General features: G+C 39.5%; 1 protein-coding gene across 2 annotated transcripts in view; it reads left to right on the forward strand.

Annotated features, from left to right (window-relative positions):
- The window catches only part of znf462 (zinc finger protein 462), a 44,086-nt gene extending 33,770 nt beyond the window's left edge, over window positions 1–10,316 (forward strand). For both annotated transcript variants that reach the window (XM_079656697.1, XM_079656698.1), the window contains exons 8-13: window positions 1,799–2,054; window positions 2,176–2,315; window positions 2,710–2,933; window positions 3,868–4,171; window positions 5,243–5,381; window positions 5,880–10,316. In XM_079656697.1, the coding sequence (XP_079512823.1) occupies window positions 1,799–2,054; window positions 2,176–2,315; window positions 2,710–2,933; window positions 3,868–4,171; window positions 5,243–5,381; window positions 5,880–6,099 (1,283 nt within the window). In that variant the 3' untranslated portion in view covers window positions 6,100–10,316. The remainder of the gene's footprint in view (window positions 1–1,798; window positions 2,055–2,175; window positions 2,316–2,709; window positions 2,934–3,867; window positions 4,172–5,242; window positions 5,382–5,879) is intronic.
- The last annotated feature ends 434 nt before the right edge of the window (window positions 10,317–10,750 follow it).

Below are 10,750 nucleotides of genomic sequence, written 5' to 3' on the forward strand. Positions count from 1 at the left end.
CGGTGCATTGCACAGCTTGCAGAGTGTTCTTGGCAGCAGCTGTCACCTTGCTGCTGGAGCGGTGGAATCTTCCCTGGAGCTGAAGCAGGGCAGCATTCCTCATTGCACCAACCACCACTGTCGGCTGGGCCCTACCAAGACAAGAGAAGCATTGAGAGAGAGCAGAGCTGACGTATTGAATGTCTCTCCAGCACGCCAAAACTAGCTGCCTTCAGTCGGATGTCTACAATTCTGATATTTGAAAAGCAATACAGGGTTTGTTTTGAAAAGATTTAGATTTGATTGGCTCTAAAAGTGTGAATATAAGACCCAAGTTCTTGCTGCTTTAAGGTTATCCTTAATATTTAAGGCGTTCTCCTCCTCTATCTTCTCCTCTCAGAAGTATATTCCACCTTTTAATTGATGTGATGTAATGGACAGTTTTGGCTCCTAAGCCCTTCAAAAAGACACATTATCTGCTGCCCATCTGCTTTCTCATCTCCATACATCTCCACAATGCAGAGAGGATATTAACCACATGAATCAATTGAGGCATTGTTTGATTTGCGTGAATTTCTCTCTACCATCTGCAAAAGTAAGAAATTCGATCTGAAGCATTCTGTAAAGTAAACGTTTATAAGAAAAGTTATTAGTTTATTCCAAGCTTTCTCATACTCTGCCTTTTTCACATGGATAGATATTCTATTAGTGTCACTGTGGTTTATTTATTGATGTGTTGGAGGCTCAAAGTAGGCCGAGAAGATGAGCTCTCTCACTGATATTATAGACTCTTGAGAAAAGAAATAAGAAGGGTAAAAGGTACGGGACACGTGATGGCAGTCATAGAGTTATACTCTTTATGTGAGTGGGGTCAGTCTTTTATTAAATAAAACCTATATTACATAATATTTCGTTTTTAGAAGCAATAATCTATCAAAAATAATAAAAAGGAGATTAATGGGGAGGAGATCGATAAAGTAGATTAAACTCCATCCTGCTGTGCAAAACTGTGGATTTGAATATTGGAGTTTCAGATGTACAGTGACTCTTGTGGGTTGCAATCTAGAGCCTAGCTTATTTTTAAATAAGTAGAGAAGATGACATTTTGTTACAAAAACATATTTACTGACTAGATGTGGATGCAGATCTTAAGTAAAAGTGTACCAATGTAAGTATGTGAAAATACTAAATTACAAGAACATTTCCTTCATTGAAAAGAAAAAGGTGAAAGTACATCAAGATTGTCAGCTAAATGTAATTAAAGTATCTAAAGTACTTGTAATGTGCTCCCTGTGACTGATAGATCATTATATTTACATTATTTGTTAATACTGAAACATTGCTTTTATTTGAGTGTTTTACTGCTATAACTGGTGGAAGTAGAGGTGATAAATTACTACAAATACAGATGGGCCCCCTCAAAAGATACATCTCAGCGATCATTAGAGGATTTGTGGATTACAAATGAAGAAAAAGAAGGTTCTGCAACAAAAATCTGCATTAACCTTTGGGAATGTTCTCTATTCTTTGAAAGATCGGGGGGGGGGGGGGGGTATCTGGGCCTCAAAGACACATTTAAATGGAACCATCTGAGACATTTATAGGGAGATGTCTCCTTGGTAGAACTAACAATTTATAACATTTGAAACATGGCAGTATCCCCAACTAGATTCTGCTTTTTGTGTAAGAGGCCAAAAAGGTTGGGAACTAAAGTGTAATCCTTAAGGCATTGTTTTTATCTGTTCTATTCCTACTTGAATACGTACTGTATGTGACAAAATAATAATGAACACGTTTCTCTCCATTTCCCCTCTCTAAGATCCATCATACCTGGAGACAGCGGATGTCCGTCAGCAGCTCAGTCATTACCAGCTGGCCTCCCGCAGTCAGAAGTCTTCCAGCTCGACACCTGGCAGCTCAACGCTGGCGGATAATCGACCAGACAGCATCCTCACTTGTGAGTTCTGTGAGTTCAGCTCTGGGTACATGCAGAGCCTCCGCCGGCACTACAGGGACCGCCACGGAGGCAAGAAGCTCTTCAAGTGCAAAGACTGTTCCTTTTTCACCTGCTACAAGTGAGTAAAGAGGAAATACTATTACCGAGATACAACTGTAAACCGCTATATGTAAAAGCAATGGATAAATATCCTGAATATTGGAATGATCCTTGTTTCTGTTCTTCTGGATCTATCTCAGGAATACCTTCACCACGCATGTGGAGGCCGGTCACAACAACAATGCACCTGAAAGCCTCCCTAAAGACCTGCGCTGCCCTCTCTGCCTCTACCACACCAAACACAAGAGCAATATGATTGACCACATTGTCCTGCACAGAGGTACGCAGCATGCAAACTGGAATCAGAAACAGAGTGAACTTAGTTAAACATTTTGAGAAATGCACAATGAAAAGATCAAGCTTCGTATAAAGACTGGAAAAAGCTGCTCCTGGACTATTCCTGTGACTTCCTGGAGTGGCATGAAGTGTCTGCGCTTACTGGCTTAAACACATTTACCATGAGTGGTAGCAATCTTCTTTTCTTAATGTGGGCAAGAAAGCACTTAGAAGTATTTCTCAAAATGTCAAACTATTCCTTTAGATGCCATTAAAGTCGAAATAAAACCATGCATTTGACCTTACCACAAAACGCCACTAGAATAACTTACTTGCTGTGTATGTAGGATGTCTTTCTCCACCTAATAGCCCACTTTGCTCCCCTCTCCCTTCACCAGAGGAGCGTGTGGCTCCGCTGGAGGTCAGCCGCTCCAAGCTGTCGCGCCACTTGCAGGGCCTCGTTTTCCGGTGCCACAAATGCACCTTCACATGCTCTAGTGACCAGGCCCTGCAGCTGCACCTGCAGAAGCACGCTGAGATCAAGCCCTACCAGTGCCAGCTCTGCTATTACGACAGCAGTCAACGCAGCCAGCTAGAGGAGCATCTGCGCCTGGAGCACAAGGTGAGAGTCAATATCCTTTCGACTAGTTTGGTGTAACTAAATTTAGATTAATAAGCCTAACATTCTAGAATATAATTAGAGACTTTCTGCCTTACTCAGGCAGAGAGCCTTATATGATGTGGTTAAGTATTATTCATCTGTCTGCTTAACGCCTGTAACAGAAGATGTTTGCAGTTTGCACACTCAATATAACCTGTTCAATAATTATTTATGGCTTTTGTTGGTTTATGGTAATTATTTGTCAATTCACTCATATTTACAGTGTCCACATATTACGACAAATCCAATTTACAACTACCAAATCAGACATATCATCAGCAATTACATATTAATTATCCTGCGAACAGAACTTTTAAAATAACTGATGTGTCTTTTCAAGAAATGATATGTAATCAGGCAAGGAAACTAAAAATAAGCAGTAAAATACAACTAACTGACGCAGGAACAGGCTTTTTGTTTGCCCTTTCTTCAGCAAGTGTTTGAAGTTATGTGCCTTGGCAGTGGTAGTGATATATTAGTAATAATCTTCTGTAGACCAGGGTCACATAGACTACAAAGTTATCGCACACCAGACAGATGCATTGGACTTTTAGCTTGGAAAAATCAAAAAGTGAACAAATTACGCAAACACTTATTTACACAGACAAACAGCTGCGACCACATACAGTATGTGTATAAACCTAACTCTGTTTGCATATATGTGTGGCTCTGGCTCGAGAGAGTCTGTCATTTGATTTACCAACTTTTTAAGATTATTACTTAAAGAAGGAAGACCTGAAAACACGTGAATGTAAATGCATTGTGCAAATATAGTGTCCTTTCACCTGTTAAGGCAAAAGAACGTTGCCCCAGATAAAAACAGGGACTTCTCCAAGATGAATACTGCCCAGAGCACACTATACCAAACTGATTGTTGCCTCCTGTTTCTGATCAGGTGATCCGGAACTTCGAGCTGATGGGCCGGGTCAACCTGGACCAGCTGGAGATGACAAAGGAACAAGGAAGCAGCGCAGAGGAGGAGGAGGCTCGAGAAATCATTGAGACGGTTAGAGACAGAAAAATAGCTGAAGAGGAGGAGGACGAGGATGAAGACATGGACATGATGGAGAACATGGAGGAGGAACAGAGAGAGATGGATGATGATGTTATGCAGGGCAACATCAAAGAGGAAGAGGAGGATGAGCAGGAGGAGGAAGAAGATGTAGATGGGCTGGATGAGGAGAAGCCTCGCCTACAAGGTAAATACAAATGAAGTGATCTATGTTGCTCTCCTGTTCTACATAATATCTACTCATGTTCATCCTCACTCTGTTGATAGTCTATATCTAAAGGACAACCTGCATACTGTAAGGCAGGGGTGTCAAACTCAATTTCATCGCCGGCCACATTCGCAAAAAGGATGCACTCAAAGGGCCGGTTGTAACTACATAAATATATACATAAAATAATGTAATATGTTACATTATTGCCTCTGCATTGGATTATTATCGGATAGGATAATAACTTAGTAATTAACTACGTCTGAAAGCAGAAGTACAGGGCAAATAATTGCAAGTCTCTTCAGTGCGCATGTCACAAAACAAGATGCATTATGGGAGATGTAGTTTATGGGCAACCTGCTTCTGTAAAGTGGCACGTAACCGTATAATAAACGTATTATATCCTTTGCAAGCTCTTGCGGGGCCACATGAAATGAAGTCGCGGGCCGGATTTGGCCCCCGGGCCTTGAGTTTGAGACCCCTGCTGTAAGGGCATATCACAAAATATATTTCTTTACAAAAGCTTTTGGGATTGAACTTTTAAATCTGATGAAAAGCCATTTTCTGTTGTGTTCACACTAATTTTTTTGTCAAATGTGAAGTGTGTAAAAAATCTCCTGTGTCTAATTTTAAGCCAAATAAATTGGAGGCAATAAGAAAGAAAGCAATCATACTGCCAGATTAGTGGGAGTCCCATAGATGACTTGTTCTTTTTTTTAATGTTTTTAAGCTATTCTTCATGAGCAGTGTTTTTCTTCCAAAATGGCTACTGTCTTGTATTTTTTTTTAAATGTGTATTCCATTCTTCTGGCTTATTATTCACCGAGACATTTTGACTGGTAGCTCAATGAAGGAAAAAGTGTTTCTCTAGCTAATCAATTCTGATCACGCCTGCTCTCAGGTTTCTAATACATTGCTTTGTATGTAATACTGATTGCCTGATAATAAAAAACTAGATCGCTAAATATTTCCATTGTTTTAAAATAGTAGAGCAAATTGGAAATCAACACTGTTCTGAAACTGACCAATCATTTGATCTTTGTTTCCCAGGAGTCCTTGCTTCTCCCACCAGCAGCAGCAGCAGCTGTTCTGTGCCGGGCGGGGCAGAGAAGCGTCTTCCCTGTGAGTTCTGTGGCCGCTGCTTCACCAACAGCCTCGAGTGGGAACGCCATGTTCTGCGACACGGCATGTTAGTATTATATCCTTTTTCTCTAATTCTCAACTTTTTCATTTTTATTTAGAGTTTGTGTACTTTCCTTTCAAAGTGAGGACTCACAACATTCATATCAGCCTCAGTTGTACTTTGTGGTTAGGGCTAATTCGCATGCTAAACTAATAAGATGAACATAAACATACTTGGTAAACTTGAGCATATTGACATTCTCATTTTTAAATACTATGTGCTTGGCTCTTTATATGATAGTGTTCTACTTTGTTTTCATCCCTTTCTATACTTTGCTGTAACAATGTAGATTTCCCCTTTGTGGGATGAATAAAGGACTTCTGATTGTGAACATATTAGCATTTAGCTCAAAGTGCAGCCTCAAAGGCATATGTTTCATATGGGTTGCATATGCATTTATTTCATTAGTGTATATCTGCATTTATGAATTGGTTCCCCCACTAGTAGCCTTACATTTGTTCAGATCGTTCCACATGTTAAAAGCATTTATTCCTGCTCCCTTAGGACGGTTAACAACAGTGAGATGGACGCCAGCACCACTTCTGCGATGGAGGCCTCAGCTTCGTCCTCCACTGGCTCCTCTGTTCTGTTGGATACAGGCTTAGACCTGTCCAACACCAACATTGAGGAAGCGAACACCGCTGATCTATCACTGACAAGTCCAAGCCAGTACGTGGACGACAAAGAAATGCTTGACACCAAAAAGGATCAACAGTTTGCTTGAACTGATTGTAGCCTCTTGGGATACTGTGATAGAAACGGATAACATCGAGTAAGATCAGCACTGAGTTGCATCATAAAATAGAACTTTTAAAGAAAGAAAAAAGATTGAACCTGAAAAAAAGTGACTGCTTTTGAGTTGGCGCATTACTTAGATTTTAGATGTTACATATTTAAGTATTAGATTGTGCTGCATAAAACGGCTGAGCTCTTTAAATGGGCAGTCCCCTAGGACAGATCTTAATATATTGGTAACCAATAGTGAACAGAACTCTTTATTGCTGACATTCTGGTCAAATCTACCTACAGTAAGAGATCCCACATAAGTAAAACCAAGCTATTTATAAATTATGAACAAAATTTGAGTATTTTATTATTTTAAACACCTTTTACACTTCCCCTAAAACTGGGGTACTGTAAATGTACCCAAAAGGAACAAACGAGATATGAAAGCATTTAAAACCGTGGCCCACTGTAGAGCTTCCTTCCTCATGTCTTGTTGAACTTTTTTCATCCTAGCCTTGTGTTAAATGTGTAGAAGTGTTCCTTGAGAAAGAGTTGCACGTTATCTATTTTAGTAAAACTACAAAGCATCTTTCCTTCATTTGTAGAAATACTTTGCCCCAATGTTTGTAGCAAATTGCTATATTTTAGTCCCTTAAAATTATACTACGTATAAGCCTTCAGCCTGTGACACCCTTTGCATTTTGCCTTGTTTATTGTCCTGTAATTTCACTGATCAAATAATTGAAACCGTTTTAATCTCCTGTTCCCTGGGAGCTACCCTGTTGTCTTAGTCCAGGTTAAACTATATCACAGTTAACCTTTGCACAGATGGTCAATATATCAACAGTGGTATTTTTTAAAGTGTCATGGCTGGATTCATGTGACATACAGTTGGTATCTGTTGATGAGCAAAGCAAGAGTTAGGCACCATTTACACGGAGACGGAAACGAAAACGAACCGAATTCGATATCCAAAAAGTCTTCCGTTCACACGCAATCGGCTCAATAAACGTGTCCACACGAGACCGCTCGACCCGCTGGAGACGCTGTAGTACATATGCCGGGTCTGTAAATGGCGATGTACTTCCGCAATACAGATCTTTCTCTCCTGTCCGATTAGAATTCACTCGCGTTTATGTCCATATCAATCAAATCTAGCTGGAGGCTCCTGCTGGGTGCACAGTCCTGCGAGATACCGGGACCTGACTCGAAACACTCGGTTGTTGTTGTTGGCGAAACACATCAGCAATGACGCGGGTGACACAGGGGTGAGCAAGAGAGGTGGGGAGAGGCGGGGCTATGGCGTATAGGGCGTACACACGGAGCAATTTGACCCCCCAGAGTGTTCCGTTCGCAGATCTACCCACCTTGGGACCCGTTATCGTTTGAGGGGTCCGTTTCCGCGGTTCCGTTACGGCCTCGTGTGAACAAACCGTCTATACGATAGACAAAAGTAGCAGATACAACCCGAACCGTCTCCATGAAACGGGGCCTTAGTCTGCAACATAATTACAGTTTTTCTTGATCCATACAGGTTACACTTGTCTTTTCAGTGCAAAATTTATAATTGGATGTGCCAGAAACCGGCTCCGTTAAAAAACTGTATGTGCTTACGCAAATGACAATTTAATGTAAAGTTAGGAGGAGGCTGATATACGGCTGAGTATTAAAGCCACTGCTTAAGTGCCTTAAAATGCAGTTCCCCTAATGGCCACTAAATGGCTTTAAAATAATGTCAGCTGGTTGGAAGTAACCAGGAAATCAATGCTAAAACCACACTTATCTGTTACCTCAGCTGGTAGGTTCACTTCAAAAGTGTGCCTTAGGGGCCATTCTGAAATTGATCGTTTAAACTAATCAGATTAGATTTAATTGGATTCAATTAATTGCACAGTGAGTAGCAGCACAAAAAATCTGGTAGAGAATCTAACCAGGTAGCGCAAAGAGGATGTTGAGGTTACAAAGTATCGATTGGACAAGAAAACAAAAATTATAAATATCATCTGCCCCTGCAATGCAGATATTTTATTTGCCAAACTTCTGAGATTTTCGTCTGTGACATTTGTGGAGTTATATGGAATTTATTTTGTAATACTAACAGCATAGAAAAATAGCACTTTTCATTGAAACTTATTTTGACTAAATACAATAGTCCCTATGAAAACTGTGTTCTCAGTATTCTACCGTGTGAAGTGAAAGGGGATGCTGTTTATGGAAAGAAATGCTGCTAAGTATGTGATTGTTTTTATTTTAATGCTGTGAGCACCACAAATGAAATTCCATGCTGAACTGGGTATAGGTGGAGCCATGTTTGCTTGATTGACAGGTTTCTCTGCATTTCGCAGTTAGCCTTGGTGATTGCCTCAACTCTATCCAGGTCCCTCTACATGGCCCACATTCAGATTTTTCAGCTCACTATGACGGACAGGCTGGCATTAAGCATTAAACTCAAATCTTGGCTTGAGACGTTTCCTCAAAAACGTATGACTGACACCACAAACATGTTTTTCTACAGTTTGTGTTCCAGTTTTAACATGATAGGATACACTGAAAAGACAAATGTGACGAGGTGTTTTAGCGTACATAAACATTTTTGCCACTGGGACTGTATGTTGAAGATTGATTTAAAGGTATCAAATCCCCCAACTTAACCCCCTTTTAAATTGCGTTATAGGTCAAATGTCATAACCTGCATATGTGTGTGCTTCTTTTTAGATAAAGATTTCATTATTATTGTTGATACTGACAAAAGGCAGAGATTGTATTTTTTGGAAGTTGCTGCTTGAATGCCCTAAAGCCTTATAAGATAATGAATAGCAATTATTTTAAATTTGTGTCCCATTCAAATAAGAACAATAAGCAACGTTAAACAATCCTTAAAAATTCTGATAACCACAATATCAAATTTGTACAAGAGCACAATTAATGTAATTGTGTTCTTGGTACCAAAATATTTACCAAGCCCGCTGTGTTTTCTGCTGTGATTGTCTTTCCTAAGCATTGAACCATTAATGGAAATGGAAAATTTGAAATTTGGGTCTTGAACCAGGAACCCACATGTTTGCAGCCATGTATAGAAAACAAAACTACTCGTTAAGTGTTTGAACCGTGGTGTTTCAGAAAGGATACTGTAACCCCTTTTTTCTTTAGGTGTTCTCATTTCGAAAAAAGAATAAGAAAAAAAAGAAATCTAAAGAAGATAGCTAACCCTTAGGGGCTTTTTGAGTCCCCAATTCAACATTATCACGCTGTTGTACAATGTCCGGTTACAATGAAAAATATCTCCTTTTTTGTACTTTAATAGGAATGAGCAGATAGGAAGATCAATGTGGTTGTACAATATTTAAAAATGTGAAGGAAAATTATGCAGTTCTCTACTAATAATAGTCAGGGCTTGTATTGTGAAGAAAAACACGGCAAAGTAAGAGACAAGGAAACAAATTGCTTTTGCTTGGTCCTTTTTCTGGGCTAAGGCACCATCTGGGTTCCCAGTCGACCTCTAGATCCCTCTGAGAGCTAACTGACTCATGTCCGATCTAACATCTGACACTTTAGTATCTTCTATCCATCACCAGTAAAGACTTCAGCTCCCTCTAACTAGTCGACAAGAAGTGGGAATGTAGTAGCCCCACTATGCTCTTCATTCCTGTAAAAACTGAAAACCCTGCTGAGCTGGTGCTGAATCTCAAAGCCCTTTTTTTCAGGACCAGCTTGTCACTTTTTAAAAGAAAAACTGTTTTAAAATGTTGTTGTAGAAATAAGGTTTGTAAAGCAGCTTGTTGCCCAGTTTGAAAGCCCCAGCTGATGAATTGGGACAATCTGGGTAATGAAGCTGTCAACCCAAAATTGTTTGTTGTTCTGTGATCATTTTTATAGAAAATGACTATAAAGCCCTCACTGTGTGCAGTCTCTGGACTGTGATATTCCCAGTTTACCCAAAGCTAAGCCCCTGCTGACAACACACTGGATACTTGTATATATGTTTAGTTTGTTTCCGATGCATTTCTCTTTTCAGACTGTTGTCTCCATAGTTTGACACTAGAATCTCTCCTTCTTGCCTTTCTTCCCATATAAATCTGATTACCTGATGGTGGGTTGTGATGTTGCCTAGAATGATTGTTTACAATTTTATTCCATTTATCTCTGGATATTCTGTAAATATTGTAATTCATTGTCTTTTTTTAACTTGATAATAAAGTTATCAGATAACGGTTATATGTGTACCTTCTCTTTGTACAGACACATCATGTACGTTCAATCAGGGCTTTGAATTGTCTTCTTTCGCTTAATAGAGCATTATCCTCCAAAGACCCACCCATTAATTTTTTTGTCCTCTGTGGTGCACATTGGTTTTTGGTCCATTACTTTGAGGTTATATATGCCACAGCATCAACTCCAATTGTAGTCCACAGAGGACATCTTTTCAAAGATATGACATATGTGGGGGTGTGGCTTTGAAAAAGATAATTTCATTGTATTTCAAAATGGCGTCCATCAACACAAGCACTATTTATAGAAAGAGAAATGGTAATTTTGTAATTACCAGTGTTGTGAGTTCAATATTTTTAATTAATTATAGTAAGGGAACATCTTAGGAGTTAGTGTAGTGATTTTTCAGAGCAGTGTAATAATTATTTGATCTAAAATTA

Source organism: Notothenia rossii (genome assembly GCF_949606895.1).
Source record: "Notothenia rossii genome assembly, chromosome: 11".
In the NCBI taxonomy this organism is placed as follows: Eukaryota; Metazoa; Chordata; class Actinopteri; order Perciformes; family Nototheniidae; genus Notothenia; species Notothenia rossii.